The following is a 27137-nucleotide window of genomic DNA, read 5'->3' on the forward strand; positions in this document are numbered from 1 at the left end:
AACAGAAAGTGATAAATGAAGAAGAATGAATTGAGTATCACGGGTAGCGTGCAAGTTGGCTGATCCCTCTGTTCCTCAGCAGAAATTCACCAGGACCGACCCCAGACTCTCTCTCTCTCTCACTCACACACCCTCTCACTCACTCACACACACTAAAAGCCATGATGTTATATTTTGGCTATCTGTGACAGAGAAACCAACCATCAACAAACCACAGCTATTCAGGCAGATCTTTAAAATTGTTATTTTCTATTAATTCTGTACAGATTATATATTTTTATTTACACACAGAACATCATCAGTGCGGAGACAACTCAAAATTTGCAAACATTAACTGATGACCATGTATCCGCTGTCGTTCTGTGCTCATTCCTGTCTGCTGGAAATTGCTTTTTGACATCAGAAGGTCTGATTAATATAAAGTCCGCAGCACTACACATCAACAACAGACAGAATCACCCACAGAAACTACCCATGACGAGGATTTACCGCCGCTTTGATGCTGAGATCAAAAGTTCACACCCGTCCATTTCTTTTTATTCTTCATTTTATTTTATTTTGTGTCTGGCCTTTCGCTTTGCTGCATAGACTTTGAACTAATGAAACAACTTGAAATGCACATCTGGTTCATGAGTGACCAAACATCTGAGCCAAATCAATAACGCAACAAATTTAGATTATACCAATTATTGTAATAACAGAGCAGCCACGTGCACCTTTATTTTCAGTTCACTTGTGGACACTAAAACCAGATTTTACATTTCAGGATACTTATGTAGGTAAAAGTTCATCAGACTCCAGTTAGAGCGGTTAATGTAGGCTTAAATTTGGATGCTCACACCCAGAGACACCAAAAAAAAAAAAAAAAAAAAAAAAAAAAATTGTTCTGTCTAATCCTCTCACATCTGGAAAAACACAAACACACATTATGGATGATTGGAGCCGCATGGGGGGGTGGGGGGGGGGGGGGGGTACTAAGGCCATGATTAAAGGGGAGAAGAGACAGAAAGAACAGCATTTATTTAATTCCATGTATGTATTGGTATGTAGATGTCCTTCACTCTATTGGGATTTAATCATATAAAATGTGTTTGCTATCGGAGGGTCATTAATGCACCCAAAACAGCCTTTCAGTGCTAGTAATCCAGACAGTACCCTGACTACAGTCAACATCAGCCAGCTGTCTCCGTCTCTCACTCAGTTGCATACATAATTGTTTAATTGTGTATATACGTTACCCTCCCTCGTTAGTTATTTTGCTCTAGCTGTGTAGGAGTAGTAGATTTGAGGCAGAGTAAAGCTCTCTCTTTCACACTCACTCACACACACACACACACACACACTAACACACACACTAACACACTCGCACACACGATCTGTCAGCTCGTCTCTCAGCTGACAGACAGCATGGAGAGCTTTAGTTTATTTGGGTTTAAAAAAAAAAAAAAAAAAACGCTTTCTTTCACAAGTAAGAGGGTGAACCTGGGGGGGTGGGGGGTGTTAGTGTTTGGGTCACACTGGTGAAGCTGGGTGTCTGTAGGCCTAGCTGAGAAGCTGGCGGATCTCCTTATGCATGTGACACAAGAAGTCCACATATGACGCTCCTCCGCTGGCGCTTTTGTCCTCGACCAAGAAGTGCCTGAATATCAGCTCAGCTTTGTCTTCCTGTTTGACCACCATCAGCTGCAAACCGGAGGAGAAAGAGAGGAGAGAGAGATCAAACCTCAATGTGTCCAGTCGAGTATCAAAAACTGTCAAGTAGGGCTGCAGCACAGATTATTTTCACTATTGATTAATCGCATATTAGATTTTTATCAATAAATTGACTCACTCAGTGTTAGAATAATTTACATTATCAAGAATAGACAGAGACCACTTAAGATATATTAAAGTTCATTTTACTTGAGAACCCAATAAGGAGGCAGTCTCTGCCCTACAGAATAGTACAGACAATGACCTAACGAAAAGCTCTCTACAGCTGCTTTTTATAATAAATGTAATAAATCATGATACAGAGTAGATGTTGTCAATTGTTATCTTGTCAGAGTCGATGACGTCTCCCCTGTTTGGTCTGGGAGGGCATGTATGCCCTCAGAACACACCGTGCTTAGACAAGGACACGCAATGGCTCCATGTTATCTTGTTTAGAGTATTCAGTGTAATATTATTCTATGCAAACAGTTTAATAATAACAAGAGATAAAGTATGTATCATAATTTCCCTAACACTCAGTTACTGTATTGGCACTGATATATCGAAACACATTTTAAACCGTATCCAGCCCTAGACAGGACAGAGAAAAATAACAAAAGCAAGACAAAGTGTCTGGACACCAGTGAGGTAATAAGGAAAAGAGAAAGTTTACCTTCATGTATCGTGATCGCTGTGCTCTGAAGGATTCAATGATGTCTCGGAGTCTCTGAGAGAAGGGGTTGTCCAGCACTGGCAGACTTGTCTGAAACACAGAGCAGTGACATTCCGAAATGATATACAACTTTGAAAATTAGGCAAACAAAGACAGTATGAAATCAATCTTGGAATATTATTATTAATATTATGGCTGATGAAAGCAAGATTGCAGAAAACATTTGCGGATAAAGCGTGGTATATTGGATACGAGTTTCGCAACGTGTTAAATCGGGTCAGCCTTCCCTCATGAACACAAACCAGGATTACTGTAAGCTGCAGGCAGTGAGTCAGACATAACACGGAAGCTGATCTGTTTCCTCTCACCAAGCTCGGATCTATCTGGCTGAAGCTCTGCGTGCCGAAAATGTTGAGCAGCAGTTCCTGCTGAACGCTGGCTCCCACCCACAGGAAGAGGTGCAGTCCCGTCTCCAGGAGGTAAACTCCACCTTTAGACAGCCTCTCCTCCGAGTCCCTCACCGCCAAGGGCAACGACCCGCTTTCCAACTTCGTCTAAAAAAACAACAGAGGAATGTGTTAGTGTTGCCATCTACTGATCAAACAGTGCATTTAGTCAAAAAAAAAAAAAAAAAAAAAATTAATTTTCCCCTTTTTTGTATTGTTTTAAAAAGGTCCAATGTGTGGGGATTTCTCCCATCTAGCGTTGGGATCATATCACAATCAACTCTCTCATGCCATGCAGTTACAAGTACGTAGCTACGGTAGCCTTCACGCTTTTTTCTGATGATGATTTTCTTGCTCTTTTCAATATCCTTTTTCTTTTTCTGGGTTAAGAAGTCACCTGTTCCTGAAATTTGGACTTTGAATATGTGTGGTCCTCAATGTTTCCTTCTTCAAACTTGCCGGGAAGCTACGATACCCATTAGCAGCATTAGCAGCACCTGTGAGTTTATCATGTGACAGCGAAAACGCAAAAGGTGGAGCAGTATGTCCTGTATGTCCCTTACCGGCTAACGTATTTCAAGATGGCGCATGAATATGGAGCGTCTACCACAGTTCATGCAAACGCAAATCTAAAATTTCAAGCCGATAGGAATACTTGGAATTGATGGTGAAGGTAAATATTCATGAAAAAGGACAAGTGTGTGAACGGGCAACACAGATTTTGAGAATGAACTAAACACGTTACACACCGGACCTTTAATAGCAGAGATGAACAGAGACTTGAGGGAGTAAAGCACACAGCATCATCCTCTTTCCTGTGCATACAATATATGTGTTGTGTATATTCTCTTTGCATCTCAAAAAGCTGAAATTTTAAATCTAGAATTTTTTTTTTTTTTTTTAAGTTTTCATTTTCAGCTTTAGCCTTACAATGGTCTTTTCACATTTTTCAGTTTGAACACTAGTGTGCAAAGCTTGCAAGTAAGGTAGTAAAGTCTACAATGCTGCAGACGTTACACAAGAGTTTCACAATATAGCATTCTAATGATAAAAATAGTTTCCATGGAGGAAGTACAAAAGCGTCACCATCAAAAATAAAAGCCCTGTGTCTGCATCTTTGTTCTATAAAAGAGCATAAATATGCAGATTTATTTTCATATGGTTTGATAAAACTGTATTATTAATAAAACCCAGGCTATTATCTTATTGAGTAGCAGAGCAGCAAAGACTTGTTTTATGAAACTCCATATCAAAGATGAGCCTTGCCTCTTTGATGATCCCAGAAATGCCTCTGCTCATATGAAATGTGGTTTCACAAAGAGCTGCCCTATTTCTAACACCTATCACCGTTCTCTCCTCATTTTCACACAGGTGATGATATGTTAAGATTGTCAGGGTTCAGTGAGTATGGTGGACAATGGTACTGAGCCACAGAATACAGGAAGATTTCATAACTGAGGGGCCGAACCATCCAATAGGTAAAGTGACGAGAGGAGATCTTTGTGTGTGTGTGTGTTAGTGTGAGTGTGTGTGAGTGTGAGTGTGTGTATGTGGTCTCACCAGTGGCAGCAGGCGGGGGTAGAAGAAGATGTGGCTCTCTGCGACGTCCATGCCGCTGATCAGCTGCCTCAGGTAAGCCCGGTCGTCCAACGAGATGTCAGCTCCCGGCATCAGCACGTCACTCTTCAGCACACAGTTCAGGTAGACCGGTAGCAGCTTCATGCACTCTGGAAGGATCAGCTGGGGAAACCCAAACACAGGTACGCTTAGGGATGTACAGTAAATACCTAAAGTGACACGTAATATGTGTGAAGGCAGAGCTTCGTAACTTTATCTGAGACACGGAGATACTTTGGTGTTTATATTATTTTTAAGTGCATGGATTCTGCTCTAAATGCATTTACTTTTCAAGAAAAACAAAATATCAGCCTGAGAAATCTCTGACATTTAGCGCAATGGAAAATGGGACCCTGAGCCAAAATTGCCCAATGTTGCATAACAGTAATAATAATAATAATAACTCTGCAATGCTTGATATGATTGTGGTGCACTGAAGTGTACTTTGTTTCTCTTTTTATTCAATATCTGATATTGAACTATATGTGATCTTTAACACTTGGTATTCCACAAAGTCACGGAGGGTGTGATGTCTGCTGGGGGTGTGTGTGTGTGTGTGTGTGTGTGTGTGTACTGTATATATTAGAAGTGTAAAGATTCACTGATACGAATTGGTATCCGGGTGTATTATGACAGATATGACTACGTTATCGTTATACAGAGGTGGATAGATCCAAATGGACCAAGATTTGGCTGATGCCCCGGTTGTAACGTTATGCAATGCCGTTGAAAATAACGGGTGTGTGTTAATGTGCAAGGGAGACTAAAGCCTCCCATATGTGTGATAAAGGACTTGGTCATTCACGTCAGGGGTGGCAAGGATCAGCCAACCAGCGCCTTTGTTTGGGTCTATAGAAAATACATGTGCTAACTGCATGCGACCGCTAGGTTTTGTAAGGGAGAGATGCACACCCCTAATATGTATAGATACACAGTACGCTAAGGGGTTTTCCGTACCTGACCAGCTGATGAGGGGCTTGCACAGTTCTTTCGGTAGCAGGCCAGAATCTGAGCACACTGGTTGATCAGAGTGTCTCTTACCGCCTTAGTGGGGTTGCTCAGGAGGCCTCGGAAAGCTGCAACACACAAAAACAATAAAATAAGGTGTATCATACAGATCCCTGAAAGGGAACCGATTACAACCGGCTTGTCACAAAATCAAGAGATATCTACAGTTTATCATCTTCCACCTTACTTTATCCTGTGGATGGTGAGTGAACGACACCCTGCTTCAAACTTACAAAGCTGTGCACATTTACACCAACAAGCTGTCAAGAACAGGTGCAGCTTTCTACTGTTGGCTACGTTTCAGCTGTGGATTTACTTGATAGTAAATAACAACGAAGAAGATATTCTGCTCTGTGAGCTCGTCCTCACCATATTTGGAGAAGAAGTTGATGATTGTGTCCGTCTCACAGTTGCGGTAGAGGTCAGCCAGCTGAGAGCAGCAGTTGACCGCCATGTTGTGGACGCGGAGACGCCTTTGGCCGCTGCAGCTGGTGTAAAGCACGGCGCACTACAGGGAAACAAACAAGACGTGCATTTCTTACAAATAAGCTGACTAAGGCAGTGTTTACATTTAGTTTTTCCCTTTCTACCAAATGTACTATGTACAAAACCTAGCTGTGGATCAAGCTTCGCAGGTTAAAATTGCAGTTGAGGCAGCATAATCTAAAAAAACACCCCAAAAACTGGTTGGTATTAAAATTTCCCACCATTGAGGAATTTGATGCCAGATTAACAGACTGATTTGACGTCAGCGATGCCAGGTTAGGTGACTCCAATCAACTATGGCACCTCGAAGCTTAGAATTATTCTAAAATGTCTGATTTGGAAACTATAAATGAAAATGTGTTCCCCTTCTCCTCAAAGGATTTTGTGGCACACACCTGCATGAGTGCCCCCGTCTCCTCGCTGAGCTTGTCGTCGTGTTTGAACTCGACAGTGATGGCCTTGTCACAGTCCAGGCCTGCCAGCTCCACATCTGTGGTGTTACTCATGAAGAAGGAGCCGAAGAAGTCCGTCGCCCGGATACCTGAGGGGAGGGGAGGCAGGAGGATCATAAAGTCGGGTTGTTACAAATCTCTCGGTCTGCCTGTTGTTTTGTTTACAAGTGTGGGAGCCTCACCTGTGCTGGTTCGCACCCTCATCACGGCATCAAAGCCGACTAGTTTCTGAACGTCTCGTCTGAGGTCGTTCAGGAATCGCTCCGTGTCCGACTGAGCCTGGGATGACATAACACACCATGAGTTAAACACTAAAAGGTACATGTTACAGTGTTTAATGATCCAGTTGGTATTTCAGAGCAAAAAACACTGAGAAATGGCAGCATTATACATCATAAAATGCAACTCAGGTTGCCTAAATATAACCAATGTGAGAGAAACCATGCAGCACAATGAGACGGAAGAAGGAAGAGGGTGACTTTCTCTCACCTGGAAATAGGTGTATTTGTAGATGGAACCACCAGTTGAGACAGGAACCACCCCTAACGTGGCAACGTCCACATACTGGTTGGGAAAGAGGAAGAGATCCACACAACAGCCCTGGGCTACACACTCCTTAGCCAGGGTGTTGTAGAATCCCACCTGGGGCTGAAACAGAGACTGTGGATGTGACAGGAGAGGACTGGGAGTCAGTGTGGAATCTTTTTTGCTAATATAAGAATTTTTGTCCCAAAGAAATGAGAGGTACATATTTCGATACTACATACAACAGATCATTTTTTTTAACAATAAAAGTGGACAATAAACTTGCTACAACCTTCTCCTTATCTGTCCCAACCAGCTTCTTGTCTTCTCTGTTCTTTAGTTTTCCAGGAGCCTCTGCGATGGGCAGAGAGGTGTGAAACACAAACAGCTTCCCCGAGCAGTCTGCAGCCTGAGAAAGTGACACACAGTAACATATAAATCATCTGGCATGTCAGCAGTACAGACTTGGTGTCACGTATCCGGATGTATTTAGACTGGGTCAAGATCCATCGGAGTCATCCCGCCGAGTCATTCCTATACATTTTTAGTTTCAGAATAGCAGCAGGGGGTTCAGTTCAAAATTTGCTTGTCACCTCAGGTGTATTTACATTAGTTCGTTCAATCCAAAATGTTCCGGGAATTTTAAGTGTCAAAAACTGAAATTCATAGTTCTAAAATGGTTCCTGGAAAGTGCTGGGGAAAAGGGTCTGCGTTAAAGCTTTAAATTACAGGGCGTCCACATTTAAATTCTGGCTGTGGACCTTTGTTGCCTCTTTTACTCTATACTATCAGCTTTCAAATAAAGGCAAAATGCCCCCCAAATTGGGTATAAACTTAACCAAAAATGTTTTATTTAAGATGGTTCTCTGTGGGGTGCCTGGTTAGGTTTGTCTTGTACGCACAAGGACAAAGTGGTTTCACACTACACCAGTGGTCTGCAGGTGGCAGTAATGTGCCTTACAAAAAAGAATAAAAAGGAATCCGCTTTGCAAGTGTTTTATGAGGAAGGAAATGCATTCAACATGTTTGTTAGACCTCAAGAATCCACACAGAAACTTTGTTTACAAGAAAGATCGACTGCTTAGAAATGTATCAAGAAGACCTGAGGGGTATTGCACAAAAGTAGAATTTATAAATCCAGGATACCTGATGAAAGCGAGGCTTGACCTAGTCTAATCTGTGTGGCCTGGCTTGGCCTTTCGTGAAATGCACCAAGCCAGGCTGCACAGATTAGACTAGGTCATCTAAAATAATTAAAGGTGTATTGGTCTCTGACCAGTCTGCCATTGGTAGAACCACTAACACATGTATAGCACTTTAGTTACTGTCCTTCATCACGGACTTCATTTAAAAACACATTTGCAACTGTATCAGCCTTTTTCTAATTATCTCAACAACTGCTGTAATATAATCACCAACAACAAGCAGTTTTCATACAGCAAAGTCACATGAATAATTATAAAAAATAATGGTCAAAAATTTAAATAATAACGGTGCTTTACTGAACAGCAATATGTACCATTTGTATTTTAATGCAGGCTAATAAAAATGAGGTAAAACCACTGCTGAGTGAACAGAAAAGGCCCCAGGATTAATAAATCCTGGCTGTTAGCCTGGTCAGCAGCAGGCTAGCTGCAAAGAATAAATCTCTATGGTAACTCAAGTGCTTCTGCTTTTGTGCAACCAAGTCAAGCCTTAATTCATCCAGGATAACTGGAATATCCTGGCTTAATCCCTTATCCTGGTTTTGTGGAATAGACCCCTGGAAAGACTTTCCAGACTTACCTTGAGTGCCTCCAGTCCTGCCTGGATAACAGGTCCAAAGACTGTCTCTGTCTCCCTGGTGTCTGCAAACATCTCTGGGATCTGGTCCAGCAAACTGGAAAACACAAACAGCATGTCAGTAAACCCGATCCATTAGTCTGTCCATACACCTCATGTATTTGTTAATGTGTGAGTGTGCGTGTGTGTTTGCACACCTCTCGATAACAAGCCGGCTCTCGTTTACGTTGACAAGGAAGCCGTCGAGCAGGGGGACAAACATGTCGGATACATCTGACACCACCAACATCTGGGGCTGGGCCAGGCTCGCCTTAACGTTGTAGAAGTGCAAAACCTTGTTGTAGGTGACAAAACCCACCCGCACTACAGAGTCCATTTCTGGGTTCTCCCTGGATGCAGAAACAGAGGATGAAATGGGAGAATGGTCAAGTTTTAATTTCCGTATATGAGCTGGAACTTCAGCTCCATGTAAATCCTCACTTCCCATCTCTGATTCTCTTTGCTTCCTTCCTTTCTCTGTATCTCCTCACTTAATTCTCATTCTTTCTCTTTGCCTTATTTTCCATCACTCTCACTTCCCTTCCTTGTTGCATGCTTAATTTCTTCCCATCCTATCCTTCATAGAATTTCCCTTGTCTATTCCATCTTTCCTTTTATCAGTCTTTTCCTCACTGGTTCAATGTGTCTCCCTTCTCCCCTCTCTTCCTCTGTTCCTTTCTTTTCCTCCTGCTCGTGCCTTATGTGTTTCTGTGTTTGAGTACCTGGGCAGGTAGTCTAGGAGGGTCTTGAGTTCCTGGCAGACAATGTTGACCATCCCGCTCTTCACAGCGTTGTAGGACACATCAATAAGGAAGATAAAGGCTGGAGGCTGTGGAATCTTGTTGTTCTGTTGGAGACAATTAAATACTATGTATGAAGTCATGTGTAAATAATAGTAACATGTTAATCAGACAGATTCTGCAACTTAATTTGCTCATCAGCTGGATAGCATCAGCTTTGTGTATCAATAAAAATCAAAAAGGCTTTCTTTCTGAAAGTATCCAAAGAAAATTAACATTTCCTTCACAATAATACATGTAATCACTGATTCAATCTTAGCATATGACCAATCATACGGTTGGTGTCACACCTGCAGCATTGTATAAGCAATTGAATACACTGTATCCAAAATGGCATCTTTTATTTTTGTCAAAAGTCATCAGGGTGGTATATTAATGTAAAAATGTATGTGGGTACATTTATCTACTCTAATAACTAATTTGACAGAAACTGGACAGCACAGGTCCTTATTTTGGTTTTGTAAGCTCCATATCCCATAAATACCAATATCGGTCCAGCACTCGTCACAGTGACCTGCACAGAATCCTTTCCAAGCGGATACCAATGAAATAAAATTTAGAACAAACCAATTTCAGCGAAACTCAATTGAGACAGTTACCTACAGGCTTTGCTTTTAGTAGGTCATTGGATAATAACGGAGTAAGACTGGCTTGTTTTCGTAGATTGTTGTTAACAGCTTTGTTCATTATTTTGTCATTCTGACCTGTGATACAATTAAACAAGCCTCTATTCCAGAAAATTACTTTTGCAGATCCCTGAGGGGAATCATGGGTAAACGATCCGCTGCAAAATCTATATGAGTCCAGAGTCCGATGAGCAAAAGGTTTGTTTCCTGCAGTAAGGACATACCTTGCAGTAGTCGACCGTGGCCACAAACTCGTAGCTGCCCAGCGACAGCTCCGGCCTATCATAGCAATCCACCCTCTTACCGGTGTGGTCTAGATGCTGGAAGTAATGTGGAGGCACTATGGGAAAAGAGCAGGAAGGGCAAACAGATAACGTCAGTAGAATGAGTTTAATAGAAAAAATTGTTAAAGTTTTAATACATGAAAACAGATACAAACTCACCTTCTGTGACGCAGCTGCAAAAGCCACACTGGAAGCGCCGACCTCCCTCTATGAACTGCATGTATGGACACATGTAGGCCTTGCAACGGTTGCAGCGGACTGGACCAGCCTCGCCGTGGTCCACCAGGTATGGAGGCGTCTGACGAGAGATGCGATGAAAGGAGTAAGAGAAGTCTTATCCAATAATCTGGATATCCTAGGCTGACAGAATTGATTCATATAATTTAGCTATGAGGGTGACTTCCTCTAAAACCCTAATGTGGGCAGAATTACTGAAACAGGTGTTAATGTGATGTAATATAATATTTGCACCCTGTTTCATATAAAGTGGGTTTTCTTGCGCAAGTGATGCAACATAAAACTAGTCCAAACATTTACTTTGTGATGAGTGCATGAAACAAGGTCAGGCAGCCACTCCCACCTCTGTGATTTTGAAACAGATTATCCCACTGACATCACAGGCACTAAAAACTACGTACCAGGCATTGCCCTGAAAATTAATCTCTTTTCAAATCAGGTTAAGGGTTAAAACGGTCCAACTGTTATGAAAATCTCAGTGGAAGATAGAGCTGCACTGTTGAACCGACAGATGAGTGGAGAGCAAAGGAAGCTTGTTGTTGGGTCAGATTAACACTACTATCTAAACACTTGCAGGGCTGCAACTAACGCTTATTTTATTATGGATGATTCTAACAATTGTGTTTATTTGATAATTTGGTATTATATATATATATTTTTTTTTTTTTTTTTTTTTTAAAGTGCCTGTTATAATTTACCATAGCCATAAGGCATGTATTCTCTTGTTATTTGACCAACAGTCCAAAGCACAAAGATATTCAGTAAACTCTTACATCTTGCATGAGGTCTAGGGGTGCACGATTCAGAAAATGTCACAATTTGATATTGATTTTTAGGTTCACGATTCGATTCAAAATCGATTTTTGATAAATAAAAAAAAAAACAATTCTCGATTAAAAAAACGATTCACAGTATGGAAGTGTAGTTACTTTTCCATGTGATTGCAGTAGACATAAAATTATAAAAATAAACAAATAAATCGTATCTATTTGAATCGGTAGAGCTTGAATCGCGATTTGAATATGAATAATGTTTTTGCACACCCCTAATGACGTCTTCTTTTGCTTTCTGATGGTTTTAAGATTAACACAGTTTATCTCTTAGATTATATTGTCTCATGCAATAACTGCCACAATTTCAGACAACAGTCCAGAAAAAAAAGAGCCCTGTCTATATATGGCTTACAGCATTTACAATACAGGAGAGAATGGACAGACGGGGGGGGCATTGCTCACCTCATCTGGCGGCAGCGTGGCGAGGGGCTTGATGACAGCGGCCAGAGGCACCTGAGACTGCTTGGCCATATCGGCTGTGCAAGGCACATTGTAGGCCGTACAGCGAACAAACCGAGGACTGGCATTCCCTAAACACAGACACAGATTCTCCGTTAATATCAAAATCTTTACACAATCCACATACCTTTCCGAGATTCAAAGTTTGTTTAATGTTTCTGATTTTTGTTTTGCTAGTGGGCGAAGAAAAGTGACCTTAAGGATAATTCTATGAGATTGTGATCAAAAGGTCACACGTTTAACTTCCTGAACCCTTTTGGAAGATGTGGGTGAGAAGCGGCCAGATGTGAATGTGCTTACAGGAAGTAGAACATACCTTGGTCTTTGGCCTGGAAGTTGGTGGTGACCAGCGGTGGGACCTGACCTCTGACCCCTGTGGTAAATGGCTCCGTGCACTTAGCTCTGTCGTCCTCTATTACCTGGATCTAAAAATGAGGGAGGACGACAACAATATCCATAATTTATACAGGTTTACAGCATAAATACACACGTTAGTAGGGGTGTGACGAGACACCCAGCTCACGAGATGGACGAGACACAAGATTGGGTTCACAAGATCGAGACGAGATTTTAACACTATTTTAGAGAAAACTTCAATGAAAAAATACGACTGGAAAAATAGTCCTTTATTCAATCGAATGTCTCAAAATGAAAAAAGAGCAATGAAAGGTTTTGCCACAAACTCAAATGACTGGCTTCTCTCCTGTATAACTAACAGTTACACTGTTACTTATTCCATACAGTACAGGCCAAAAGTTTGGACACACCTTCTCATTCAAATGAGTCTCATTTTATTTTCATGACTATTTACATTGTAGATTCTCACTGAAGGCATCAAAACTATGAATGAACACATATGGAATTATGTACTTAACAAAAAAGTGTGAAATAACTGAAAACATGTCTTATATTTTAGATTCTTCAAAGTAGCCACCCTTTGCTTTTTTATTAATAAGGGAAAAACTTCCACTAATGAACCCTGACAAAGCACACCTGTGAAGTGAAAACCATTTCAGGTGACTACCTCATGAAGCTCATTGAGAGAGCAAAAAGCAAAGGGTGGCTACTTTGAAGAATCTAAAATATAAGACATGTTTTCAGTTATTTCACACTTTTTTGTTAAGTACATAATTCCATATGTGTTCATTCATAGTTTTAATGCCTTCAGTGAGAATCTACAATGTAAATAGTCATGAAAATAAAGAAACATTGAATGAGAAGGTGTGTCCAAACTTTTGGCCTGTACTGTATGTAGGTGGAGAGAGAGTCTTTTCACTCAGAGAACCAAGGTTACAACGTAACCAAGGGTTTTCTGGCAGTAGTTTAGACCAGTTAAGTACTTGGATTTGTCACTGTAGACAGAGAGAAATAAAGCTTATTTTACTAATGTTTCACATTGATTACATTCTAAAGCACAAGCAAATTACCATCAAACACTCAACAGATTTTTATGAAGACAGATGCTCTTTTCTCCTCTGCATTTTATTCATTGCAGCAGCAAACAAGAAGGCTACTCTAGTATCGATTTAGGACCATTATAGGACGAACGGAGAACATTTCTCTTTGTTTAATATCATTAAGTAAAGTTAGGTTTTGCTGTCCGCTTCCCGACTCATTTTAAAAAAGGACAGAAAGTGGTCTGTGCAAGACAGCGCACAGTGAACTGCACGCTGCAGACGTGTGTGTGTGTCTCGGCCAAGAGAGGGGGAGCGAGAGAGAGAGCGAGAGACAGTACGCTCTAACGTTCTAACGCTGGGTTTTACAGGCAGCTTTTTTCTTCCGCTACTGCTCTGCAAAAGTTAACTCTGAGTCAACTTTGGAGAACGGGCAGGGGGATCTTCTATGCTAATTTCGAGGTCAAAGTCAGACTCATCCGTCATGCTGACTGCTGCTCTTCATTTGTGTACCGATATCGCGAGACACTTTACCTCAAATAGAAATCTTTTCTCGTTTTAATCTCGCGATATCTCGTGGTACGAGATCTTGTCACACCCCTACACGTTAGTTCACGATATATTGTCCATGGGTCTCAAAAATTCTAAAAGAACGTTTAACACACATGCAGGAGACGACTTTTACACAACCCCTCCACGCACACATCTGCAGCTACAAAACACACACTGAATAAAGGGAAACATAATAAATGAAAATCATAGTCATGACGTAGGTGACATATGGCACAAGTTCATGCTAAAGTACAGTACGTTGTGTAGAGTCACAAATATGACAAAATACTTATAAAATCAAAACTGAATGACATTTCCTGTAAAAAGCACAGGATTTATCAAGGCATGCCATTAATGCATGGAATTGTGGGCAATTCAAAACATCGCAGGGTACCATGCAGGGCACAGAGAGGTTTTGAGGCGGTGGCTGTCTGAGCAGGATTGACAAACCATAAACACTACTCTCAAGTTCTCAAACTAAGATAGGCTGCCTCAAAGCCCTGATCAAACACACAGAAACAGTGAGATGGGAGTGAGGTAGTAGGAATGACCAACACAGGGTTAAGATGAAGTGCATATGATGAGAAGTGGAGGGGAAAACTGACAGTGACTGCTTTAAATGGAGACATATCTTTGGACAATGTCCTTAAGATTATTAGTATTCTACGGAGGGCCACAACTATATGACTTACATAAAATAATCCTTATCACACTCTCTAAAACAGAAATGATTCTTAAAAGGAATAGTTCAGCATTTTGGGAAATGTTATTTCTTGCAGAGTTAGATGAGAACCACATGTAAAATGCGGATTTGTCGTTTTTACACTTATGTTGTTGTATGAATTAAACAAATGAGATACATGTTAATTAGCGGTGCTAGATAGGCAGACTTTGTTTCCTTTGGACAGAGCCAGGCTAGCCATCTCCCCTGTTTCCAGTCCTATTGCTAATTTAGCTGGCTGCTGTTTTATATTTAGCGTACAGACATGTGGGATGTATGAATCTTATGATCTTACTCAAGTAGCAAATAAGCATTTCCCCCAAAATGTCAAACTACTACTATTCCTTTAAACAATGTCATTTTCACTAGTGTTTTGTTTGGACCGCGACAATTTTATTTGGGCATTAGTGCTGGAATATATCAGATGCCAAAATATATCTGTGATACATGTACAGCATTAATGTATGTTTCCAGGTGGGTAGGAACAATTCTGGTGAAACATTAAATAGCAGGGATGGCTGAACCGTTAACAAAATACATACACAACATATGTCTTTAACGTAAGTAGTGCAAGTTCTTATTATTATTTCCAACAGGAGCCCATCTTTCACATTGTGAGTATCACTGACTTTGTGTGGTTAGAAGGACAAGAACAGGAGGTGAAAGCTGTGGGTTAGTGCAAGCGGGCAGAGAAGACCGGATGAAGCAGATGAAAAGGCAGGCACACAGGAAACTTACTGGGCTGGGGATAGCGTCTGGATCTATTCTATGTCTTGATTTCTGCACAGCCGGCATGTCAGACGCTTGCTTTACATTCAAAAGTTTGTCCAGCAAATTGTGCAAAACAGGACAAAATAATAAAAAAAAAAAAAAAAAAAAAAGTGAAAATATAAAAAAGGAGTGTGAGAAGAGAAAACTCAGCAAGACTATGCTGAGTAGCAGGCAGCACTGTTATTCAGAGAGAAACTGATCAGTAGTATTGATTATAGATTAGTGGTACTGTAGACTATGACAGTCAAGCGTGAGTAGACATAAACTAATATAAGCCTGTTTGACACACATGCTAAGCAGCTCTAAATGTAAAGACGGCTACAGAAGCTTACAAAGTTAAAACATTACTGTTAGACTTCTGTGGTGCTAGAGCTGGGCAATATCAAGATATTCATAGGGGCATTCTCAAAAATCAACATATACTATCACTATACTGTGATATCCAGTAGTGAATGTGATGTCTCAGGTTAAGTTAAGTTAATACATTTATGCTCATTTCATTTCTTAACTTTTCTCAATTTAAAAAAATCTAAAATCTCTTTTGTTAAAAGGAGATCTGGCCTAGAAGGCAGCAATTATGAACAGCATTATGACAATAAATACAACATTAACAGGCCATGAAAAACTGAGATTACCCAGTTACAGATATTTGGATTCATATTGGACTGCATAGTAAAGTCAATTGTAATACTGAACTAAAACGGTGGTCGTTTCATTCATTCAAAATACTCTATGCTAAGTGCTTGGTATCATAAATTAAGATGACAGCTCTGGTTATTATACCACAATGTGATAATATCATAAGAAATCCAGTTCAATGTAAGGATGATTTACTGCCCAGCCCTAAGCGGTCCATGCAAAATCATATGCACTCAAGTGTCCATTTTATTAGGTACACCTGTACAATCTAATGCAATTCAATACAACAGCTCAGCTATATAACCTTCATGAAGTTTATAATGTTCTGTTTTTGTTGACATGGTCAGAAACGTTTTAAATTCAATTATATGTTTATTTATTGATGGTTTAAGGTGGTAGTGTAGTGAACTGAACTACATTATATTGAGAGGTGTTCCTATTTTTTTGTCCCCACTGGACAGCTTATGTTTACATACATGGGGACAGAATATTAAAAAAGCACCTCTGAATATAATGCATTTCAGTACAACACTACTATGTCCTCAATACTATATTGAACTAAAACCTCCGACTGTCAAAAAGAACAATTATACGCATCGTAAAATTGGACTTTATGCTACATCAGATGTAGCATTAACAGTATCAAATTGCTTTAGATTATGCAGGTGTACCTAATATAGTGGACCGTGAGTGTACATGTCACTTGCAAACTCACTCAACAATGCCTCTGGAAAAGTCATCTTTCCTCACTACTACTTATCTCAAAACATGGTGTAAAGAACACAAATGGACAGAGATAAACAATCAGCATGGGTGTTGGGTCGTAAACTAAGAAATTTGGTTTTAAAAAGTATGTGTGTGTTTTTGCGACTGCTCACCGGGCTAGGAATGGCATCTGGGTCAAGTCTTTTCTGTGCAGGAGGACCAGGAGCAGGGGCTGGTGCAGGGGCTCCGTAGTTTGGTTGCCCGGGATAAGGACCTGCATAGCCAGGCTGAGGACCTCTAACCTGTCCAAACGCACCTGAAGAGAACAAGAAAATAAATTAGTGATGGAGAACCAACACAAATCTCTCGGAAACGCCGAGATCTATATACGATCTGACGGAAAACATTTACTGTGAAATATAAATTCCTCTTGTGCTACATTGGGGGGTTGAAGAACACAACAGGACGTAACACAGATAGGCCATTTCGTTGACACCGCCGCACAACCCTGTGACAAATTGCTGGATTGCTTATTTTGGTCTGAATGGGCCCTTAGTGGCCGTCTCCTCACCGTTCTGCTGGGGAGGGTATCCTCCCTGCATGCCAGGCTGAGATGGAGGCTGCTGCATGGGCCCAGGAGGGCATGGTGGGCCCTGTGGTCCTGGAGGCAGGTGGTTGCTCTGGGCCATGGAAATGGGAGGCATCTGAGTTCTGATAGGAGGGGGGCCTGATTGGTAAGAGTGTGGCTGTGATGGAGGGGGCTGCTGTTGGGGTGGCATGGGGCCTGGGTACTGGCCAGAGGGCATTGAGGTTGGAGGAGGACCAGGAGGTGGAAAAGACCCAGGCTGAGAGGAAGGAGGGGGTGCCCTAGGTGGGAAGGAGCCCTGGGTGGGGGGAGGCGGGCCGGGGGCGAAGGCAGGCTGGCTGACAGGTGGAGGTGCTGAGGAGAAGGGCGGCTGGGTGGGAGGGAATGACTGCTGTGGCTGGGACACTGGGGGAGCAGGTGCCTGGCTGGGTGGAGACACAGGACCCGAGTAGGAGGAGGGAGGAAAAGTTTGCTGAGAGGAAGAAGGTGGCAGCCCAGGAGAGGGGAACTGTCGTTGAGAGGTAGGGGGAAGAGAAGAGTTAAATGGCTGTTGAGAAGGAGGTGGTGGGCCTCCATAGTATTGTTGAGATGCTGCAGGGCCACTGGGAGGGGGTGGTTGGGTCTGGGCAGAGGACGCAGGGGGAGGGGCTTGGGTGTAAGATGGTGGGGGTGCGGCTGAGTAGGCGGAACTGGCAGGATGCTGTGAGCTGCGAGGTGGAGCTAAGGAGAGAGCAACAGACAGTCCATGATACATGCAGCTACAGCACTCACATTTAAATCTTTGTTATGCCCACACTCATCATTCTCTATTTACATTAATATTCCAGTTAATTACACTACACTCAAGTATAAATCAATCCAAATTTACCATATCCTGGCCCTGTAGGGGTTGGCGCTCCAGAGGTGAGCTGCATCCCAGTCATCTGGCTAGTGACCTGCTGCATTGAGGGTTGGGGCCCGTAGTTTTGGGGATAGGAGGGTTGTGGCCCTGACAGGTTCACAGCTCCCTGGTTGTACAGCTGAGAAGCAGCAGGCCTGGAAACACATAAATCTTTCAGTGAGTGTGTGTGTGTGTGTGTGTGTGTGTGTACATGTACTTAAGTAACCGGGTTACAGTCAGTTATCTGGAGTAAGCTGATTTAACGTCACGTAGATGAGAAAATGTACATTTCTGTAATCGGGGTAGGGGATTAGAGAAAACTGGATTCCCCCTGATAGATTTCTCCTGGAGAACGCTGATTTCTTGGCCATGTTAATGAGTACCCGGTTTTTAACATGTACGCATGTGCAGGACAACGACTTCACACAGGGAAAGTAGCAACAGAACGGCTGAATGAAAGGAGAGATCATAGCATATTCATGGATTCTACACAAAGTAGCTTCTAGAAGTTTAAAAAAAAAGTCCATTTGTTAAATTCAGACGCAACAGGGGGAGGGAAGGCCCCGCTCTGTCCTCTCAGTCAGTCTGCTTCAACACACATACACTCAAAAATAGTCAGGATCGAATGATGCAGCATCTTCTATCCCTAACACAGTTAAAAAGAGAAAGCCATGTTTCCAAAATACTGTTGGGGTAGAGGAAAAATCTCATTGGCCTGCCACATGCACCCGAGTGCAGTAACCTGGCTACTACAGTGCATGTAAACGCACTGGTTAACATGATATACTACCTTTGCACTACCTGGCCTTATATTGTGTTCAATACCAGCATATTTAGAAAAAAGAAAACTGAATAGCAGCAGCAACTGGAACTCCGGTTTTCTCTCAGATAATTTTCTATGCTAGGCGTTTGAAGCACTAGTTTATTACAATTACATTTAGTGTGTTTTTAAATAATTATAAACAATAATGCTTTGGTTGGTTTGGAGTCCACTTTCACTCCCAACTAACTTGACAGTCTTCTTGGAGGAGCACCAGGTCCTACAGATTTAGACAGTCTCGGTGCAGTTATTTGGTGTCTAAATGGATTCTGTCACCTGCTTGAATGAGCTGAATTTATGAAGTGAAACACGTAGAATTTGAATGACCTGCTACAAGGTAACCTCAAATAGGAAATTAAAAAAAAAGTCATCATAGTTGGCATTAAAAACACAGGCTGTTTGAATACACTCAAGGAAATAATCAATCAATCAAAATGTAATTACCTAGATGGGGCCTGTGTCAAGGGTGGGGGTCCATTCTGCATGTCTCCTTGACTGTACTGATTATATTGTTGAGGCGCCGAGACTGGAGGGGCGCCAGAGGTGGGAGGACCCCTGGCAGGACCTGAAATGCAGGGACAAAAGATTACTAACATACCTGCAAAAAGCATAACCACTCCCTGCAACAAATCACTTACGCTGTCCCGCTGTTGAAATATGCACACACGTGGTACGCTCCATAAAGTTTGTCACGTAGTGGACCCGTATGCTGACGTGCACTAACATATGCAAGTAGCACGGTAACTGGCCAATGAAACATGATCATTATAGCGTTTCAAGCGGGCTCTAAATCAAAACACAACTAAGTCACACAGCCAACGGACGGGAAGCTGCGCTCCACAAAATAAACAAAATATTGCATACTTATTGCAACACTTTCGATATTGCGATAACAATATTGAGTCAATATATCTTGCACCCCTAGACATAACATTGCGCAACGTGATATTGCGATAGTGATATTGAGTCGATATATCTTGCATCCCTAGCCACTGTGTTGCCTGATTACATTCCCAGATTTTGCCTCCGGGGTTAGGAGCACAGACTACATACTACAAACTGGTAAGAGGGCCAGTCAAATCCATGGGGCTGATGTTCTGATGAAGGCTGGAAATAGACACCAAACATCTGACAATTTTAGGATGTAAAATCTAGCTAAACATCTTGACAACTTGTCTTTGTTTTTTTACGGTTTTAAAATTGCAGTCATGAGAAACTGTTAGCCTACAAAAAAGGAGAGAGAGAAAAAGCACAAAAAAAACCTCTACCTTCCCTACTGGTCACTCAAAAACAACAACAATATGCATGTAAAAATACAATGTGAACAAAATAGAAAATAAATATGACCAGGGGATGCAGAGATTGAATTTGGAAAATCTATCACACATAATAAAAGCATAGCTCACATTTCCAGGTAATACAAAACATTTGGTAATATAAAAAAAAAAAAGGTTAGTAACTGGCTGGCTGTTATGCTTAACAATCACTGGCGTTAGGTAGACTCAAAAGAGCTTCTATTGTAGATTGACAAAAGCGCATGGCAGAAATAATAATGTCTGTAGGTAGAAAAGGGATTCAATGATTGCAGAGCACGCGGAGTGTGAAATGAGTAAGAAAAAGAGAGGAGGCCGTTACCTAAGTCAAGAGGAGAGGAGAGGTCAGAGACTGGGTTGGCAACCACAGCCTTAGAGGGAAAGTTTGTGAAAGGAGAATAACCTGAAATACAAGAAAAGAGGAAGGCAAATACAGAATGATGTAGGTAATTGCTTAAAAGCAATGTGAAGATATAAGAGGGGCAGTCAAGATTCAGATTAGTGTGTAAAGGCACAGTGTTGTTCTCACACATACAGGGACAATCACATGGTGAGAACAAGGTAGGTAGGGGACTCCAAGGTTAGGACTAGGAGTGCATAAAGAGCATCACAGCTGACCAGGGTTGCATCTTGTAACCCTTATTTGATAGCTCCTCGACTCTAGGGCCGAAACGATTTTTCGAGTAACTTGAATAATTTGATTACTAAAAATCCTCGATGCAAAATGATTTGCCTCGAAGCTTCGTTTAAACAATGTTACAAACGTATCGCTCAGTGTTTCCGCACAGATGATTATTAGTGTCGCACACTGGTCTGGCGCTGCTGGCGACACCTGCCATGAAACTGACGGCGCAGTTTACAAAATGAAGAAAGAGAGGGTAAATAGTGAGGGGCTAAGAGAAGAGACAGGCTGGAGAAAACGACAAAGTATCCAAAGTTTGGAATCAGTTCAAACGTGACAGAGGACAAACGATAACAGGTCCAAAGGGCTTGAAACAGGTTTAATATCCTGTAGGGCTGAAACGATTCCTCGAATAACTCGAATAATTCGATTACAAAAAATCCTCGACGCAAAATGACTTGCCTCGAAGCTTCGTTAAATCAATGTTACCAACGTTGTATCGCTGACGGGCGGTGTTTGCGCATGGAGCATTATTACTGTCGCACACCAGACGTTTCTGCTGCACTAGCGACACATGCTAGAGCGTAAATAGCGAGGGGCTAAGATAAGAGACAGGCTGGAGAAAATGACAGAAAGCGCCCAAAGTTTGGAATCAGTTCAAACGTAATTAAAACAAAAACTCTGTAGAGTGTGTCTACTGCAAAATGGAACTAGCTTACCACAATAATAGCACGACGTCAGTGCTTTAGCATCTCAACAGAAAACATAGCCTAACTTAATCCTCTATTCCACGAAGCGGACCCGACAAAAGTAAATCACAGAGTCGTATGGACCGTGAAACTACACCAAACACAACAACTACCAAAAACAAAGACAAGAAAATACCTAGTGGTGACCACAATTTGATCTAAAGAGCCGACTTGTTGACTATCCCTTCGGAAAAACAGCTGACTGTTGCGCACCATTTTCTCTCACTCTCTCTTCACGGAGAAACAGCTGATCAACGGATCTAGTGTAACAGAGCTGTGTGACATTGTAATCAAATATATAAATGAAAATAGGTTAAGTATAACTTATATATACTTATAAGCCTATATACAGATCAGTCTCAGGTTGAAACTTGTAGTTCTGAAAGTTAAGTTGCACAACTTAAGGTAATGATTATGTATGTTTAATGTCTTAGTTTGAGGTTGTTATTGCATTTCAGAAAATGTTTTCTTTAAAAACAATGTAATACGGCACTTAAATGCACTTAATGTTTAGTTTTTTGAGAGATATTTTAAGCAATGTAGGCAATATAAATGTTGCTTTTTCGAAAATTAAACCAAACTATTGTATATTATTGCTCTTCAATAAAACAAAAGTATTTCTTATCCGATTACTTGATTAATCAATGGAATAATCGGTAGAATACTCGATTACTAAAATAATCGATAGTTGCAGCCCTACTCGACTCCTCGGTCCTCTGCTGAACTGGAAGCTGTTCTGTCATTCCATGGTGAAGGCCGTCTCAAAGCTCTAATTTCTGCCCCAAAAACCGAGGAGCGGGCATCGAGGAGGGATCACAGAGGAGCCAACGAGCGAGGATACACGAGAGCGGCCTTCCCGGAAGCCGTGCAGCGTAAGGAGTTGTTAACTCGGCCCAAATCGCTGACGAATTCATGTGACGCTTCAGAGGAAAGGACGTCTCATCCCTCTAAAAACATTTGCTCGTTGCCTCTCTCCTCGCGTCTCTCCGGTGCCTACGCGGTGGGAGGGACTAAAGCGTGATTTATGGTGCTGCGGAGGCTCAACACAGAGCTTTCGCCGTAGCCTAAGTAAGTGTCCTGAAGTTTATATTTGGTGCGCTGGTCCAGCATGTGTGTGAGTGTGGGGTAAGACGAGTGAGAGAGTGACGGCGATTAGCTTCGGAGCGAGTACCGGCTCTAGAGTCATATTGAGAGAAACAAAGTGTCTCCCCTGTGCTTTCTAACCACGGTGGGAAATCTGTGCAAGGAGAAGTTCACCCTCTCCTTGATTTCATGTTGTTTGTGAAGAAGGAGAAACAGGAAATGAGTCTGGGGAAATGCAAAGCTACCAAGCCACAGCCAAGCGCCGTGAGTCACGGCGACGTGCACTTTCACTTTTTAAGAGGTGCACGCCGCGAGGAAGGGAGGCAAGTGGAGGAGTCAGGGATGTAATTTAAGGGTTATGAGATGCAACCCTGGTGTCTCTCCCTCTCAACTCACTTGTACGCAAACTTGTTCAGAAGCAGCACTTTACCTTGTGGTGGAGCCCCAGGCTGATAGGCTGAAGAAGGGCCGTTGTAGGGTGCGTAAGGTGCGGGGTATCCCCCATCCAGGGGTGCGTAGCCGGGTTGGCCATAGCCAGGCTGGGGCTGGCCATATGGAGAGGCCATTGGAGTGTGCTGGTTTACATTCATCCTCAGTTCATCCCTAAATCTGGAGAGAAAAAAGTGTTACTCTCATAATTCAAGACTAAACTTGTTTAGCCTGTTTGCAGGCTCTAAACAGGGATTTCACCACCAGGACGTCCGGAGTGTAAAATCCTGTAAGACAGGGATGGTATTAATGACAAAGGGTGTTAAGGCAGTCCCGGGTTCCCCTGATCCTGAAGAGATGGGCTTTCTTTCCAGGAGTGGGGGGGAATCTGCCCACACAGCACTTCTCACTCCATGAGGAAAATGTGGACTATAGATAGAAGTTAAAAAAACACAAACAATTGATCTTAGTAAGAATGTATCCTGCCAACTCTCTCTCTCTTAAGAAAAAATATTCAGCAATTCAGTTTAATGTTCTTCAGCATATAGAGGAAACTTTTCCATATTCAACTAAAAACAAAGAGAATTTAAGGCAGTCCTAAGATATACATAACCCCAACTGAGTGTGCTGTCACAATGCACCTGAACTAACAAACAGGAAGAGTAATGCAAAACACATTAAGCTTGCACAGCTTGGCTCTACAAGTTTCACACACAGATCAAACTTTTTCTGTGACGGTAAAATGTCCTAGTTCAGTGACAACACCTTTATTGGCTTTGTATGTTTACATTGACCACACCTACAGTTTGTGTCTCAATCACAGAATTCACACACACACACACACACACACTAGACCAAAACTTAAACCAAAAAATTTCAATAACTTAAAGCAAAACAGACACAAGCCACAAGACTAGTAACTACTGCTTTCTCAACTATGAGGGGGAGATAAAATGTCTGATACTGTGAAGATGTGTAATGTCTACTGTACGCATGCATGTGCCTGAGACTGAGTGTTTACCTGAGACTAAATGTTTACAGTTCATGAGAAGACCCCAGAAGGTAACTTAGTGGGGCAGTGAGTCAACTTTATGAGCAAGAGAATTCCTGCATATCACATGTCAACTTTAACCTTGCTAACACGAGCTTCACGAGTGCCGTTGTTTATTCACTTGGCTTCTGGAGAACCTATATGACATGAGTGAGGAGTATCATCTAACAGACAAACATGGGCTAAACGAGCGGGGTCTTTGAATAATTCAGCAATGCAGGTGCCACAACGAGAAATACAATCGCTGGAGCCTACAGCTATTTATTATGTCAGGCCTACCAAGTGACCCACATCTGCTCTCCTGTCTGATTTGCATATTTAAGAAACTAGGTAAGCAATTTCATTAGAAACAGTGCACTATTCAAAACGAGTAAAACAACGTATTCTTTGAGCATAATAAATGCCAGCTTCGTAAGTTAGGGGTGAAGTGTGATAGCAGCAGTGTGTATGTGCTAACGTGAAACAACCTAAGTGCCGCAATACAATTAGCTCGCGAGCTAGCTTACGTTAACATGTCAACCAAAAACGCTCAAAACAGAGCCTGGTTAACATGATAGGGCGGTTACGAGTCTAACCAAATTTGATACAACAAACTTCCAAATCAGAAGGGTTAACTTAGCTTGCTAAAGTTAGCAACCAGACGACCATCATAATGACAGCAACAGTGGTTGAATCAGCTGTGACCAAAACGCCACAACCGGAGATAGCTAATATTAGCCTACTAGCTCAGCTAAGCTAGTAACCTCCAGCTATTTCACAGAGCGATGCTAGCTAGCCGTGCCATAGCATTAGCTAGCATTAGCAAACGTAGCAAAATCCAAGCTCTACTGTCAAGCCGGGAAGAGATGTCATACATTAACTGGTGTCAAATCGAAACCTACCTCCAAAGTGTTGTAAATAGTAAGGCTATCCTCTGCTCGGGAGAATCTGTGAAACCCGGTGTCCGACAAACTGTGAAGCCGATGTCGTCCCGGGGTGTTTCTCACTAATCCCTTCTTGGTGAGCAGAAGCGGACATTCGGCGGAACTGCTGCAGCGCTGTGCCACGTCCACATCCGGGCACCGTACAGCGACTTCCTCCACATTCACACACATTCACCGAGAGATAAAACTCAACAATATTAAAATATATACACAAAACAGCGAAAAAATAATAACACATATAGCCCTAGGCCTTGAAAATATAGAAATCTAATAAACTACATAAACTATAGTGCTGTGTGATGAAAGTGAAAATATGAATATGAATATGATGAAAATATGCTGTATGTCCCAAGGAAGGCTTTGGTTACTGATAGCAGTCCAATGCAATGTGAAGTTTACTATAAACTCAGTTACTGACGTGTAAAATAATATTAATAACAATTGACACTTTGTTCTCAAGATTTAGCAGAGCATTTTGTATGACAACGCAATGGAAGGTAGACAGTCCACGGACAACACTTTTACACTTGAAACCTTATTGAATATTTTATGCACACACACCTAACAATATTTGTTTTCACACTAGGTTTGACACAGCGAGTATTTCTATGGTGATCCTTCCAGTCATCAATCAGATAATTACAGTGTGACAAGAGGTGGCCATCTGAATTGGGCCAAAGTGTCAGGGCCAAATGCTAGCCAGATTTGGCTACATTTTGGTGGTGAAAACTGCTCCCCTTAATGAGACTTGTGCCAAATTTTGGCCCAGCTCACCTTGCATCAGGTCCAATTTGGAATTATTTTACATGTGACTATTCATCACAAACATTAGATGATCAGATTTAAGCTGTTGTTGGGCCAAGTCATTTTGGCTAACTAAATTTTGTAATTATCTGCCTTTCCTCTGCAAGATCAGAGGTGTTGAATCAGATGAACAGCAGCCTGAGTATTGAGCCATGCAGTATTGATCATATTTCCCAACACTGCAGAAGGGCAGGGCTTTCTGTGTTAAATTGTGTTTTTTGACGTCTGTACGAAAAAAAAGAAGAAGAAAAAGATATGTCCTAGGAGGTCAACTCCATCTAGTACCCCACTCTGATGCCGCCGATACATTGTATAGACCACATGTGTCAAACTCAAGGCCCAGGGGCCAAATCCAGCCCCTTACAGATTTAGATCCGGCCCGTATATCAATTTGGGTTCACAATACATTTTTGCCCACCTAGTTGTGCACCAAACCAAAACACATTGCCAACTCTGAGACTCAGAAATCCCCCCAGAAGCAGAGCGTTTTCATATTCAGGCTGTGAAACAGGCTTTGCTAAATTTGATGGCTAAGGAACTCTTTTGATGACTTTTGTAAGGCTTCATGTCAACAAAAATGTGACAAAAAGCGTACATAAATGTCAGAAAAAGCAACAAAATTACAAAAAGGTGATAAATGTCTGAGAAAGCCACAAAAAAGTCGGAACAAAAACAACAAAAAATGAGGAAAAAAGCTACCAAAATGTTTAAAAACACGCTGTAACAAAAAGCACGTCAATAAACTCTATGTCTGGCCCTTGGTGTGATTCTCTTTTTCCAGTGTGGCCCTTAGTGAAATTGAGTTTGACACACCTGTATTAGATAGACAGTAAACCAGCTGAAATTCCTAAAATATTCCTCCCTCTGTGCTTTAAGATTAGGGTGCTGTGGGTAGTAGAAGACAAATCTGTGAGCCGCGGCTGCTGGCCAGACTGGCTGAGCTGGGGGTCAAAGAGGGAGTGGTGGCAGTGGTTATTTCGGGAGGGTTTATCAGAAAACATCCCATCCTGTACAGTGTGTTTGAGAGTGACATGGCAAGTGTTGAATACGAGAGAGGATGAACACACCCACACACACACACTCACACACACACACACACACACACACACACACACACACACACAGCAACCCTGCCC

General features: G+C 41.9%; 1 protein-coding gene across 2 annotated transcripts; it reads right to left on the reverse strand.

Moving 5' to 3' along the window:
* Positions 1–965: 965 nt before the first annotated feature.
* Positions 966–25340, reverse strand: sec24c (SEC24 homolog C, COPII coat complex component). Of its 2 annotated transcripts, XM_028568329.1 has the most exons (24): positions 25156–25340; positions 23225–23403; positions 20663–20743; positions 19472–19592; positions 18196–18362; positions 17313–18047; positions 16915–17057; positions 12276–12384; positions 11903–12030; positions 10590–10728; positions 10371–10486; positions 9443–9567; positions 8879–9070; positions 8685–8778; positions 7192–7308; positions 6864–7034; positions 6557–6653; positions 6318–6463; positions 5806–5944; positions 5386–5504; positions 4372–4551; positions 2734–2919; positions 2366–2455; positions 966–1683 (listed from the first exon to the last, which is right to left on the reverse strand). In XM_028568329.1, exons 2-24 carry the CDS (start codon positions 23382–23384, stop codon positions 1543–1545), a joined length of 3696 nt encoding a protein of 1231 aa, XP_028424130.1. In that variant the 5' UTR covers positions 23385–23403; positions 25156–25340; the 3' UTR covers positions 966–1542. The 2 variants fall into 2 exon arrangements, with proteins under 2 accessions (XP_028424130.1, XP_028424131.1); XM_028568330.1 differs by lacking the exon at positions 20663–20743.
* Between the last annotated feature and the right edge of the window lie 1797 nt (positions 25341–27137).

This window comes from Perca flavescens, chromosome 21 (genome assembly GCF_004354835.1).
Source record: "Perca flavescens isolate YP-PL-M2 chromosome 21, PFLA_1.0, whole genome shotgun sequence".
In the NCBI taxonomy this organism is placed as follows: Eukaryota; Metazoa; Chordata; class Actinopteri; order Perciformes; family Percidae; genus Perca; species Perca flavescens.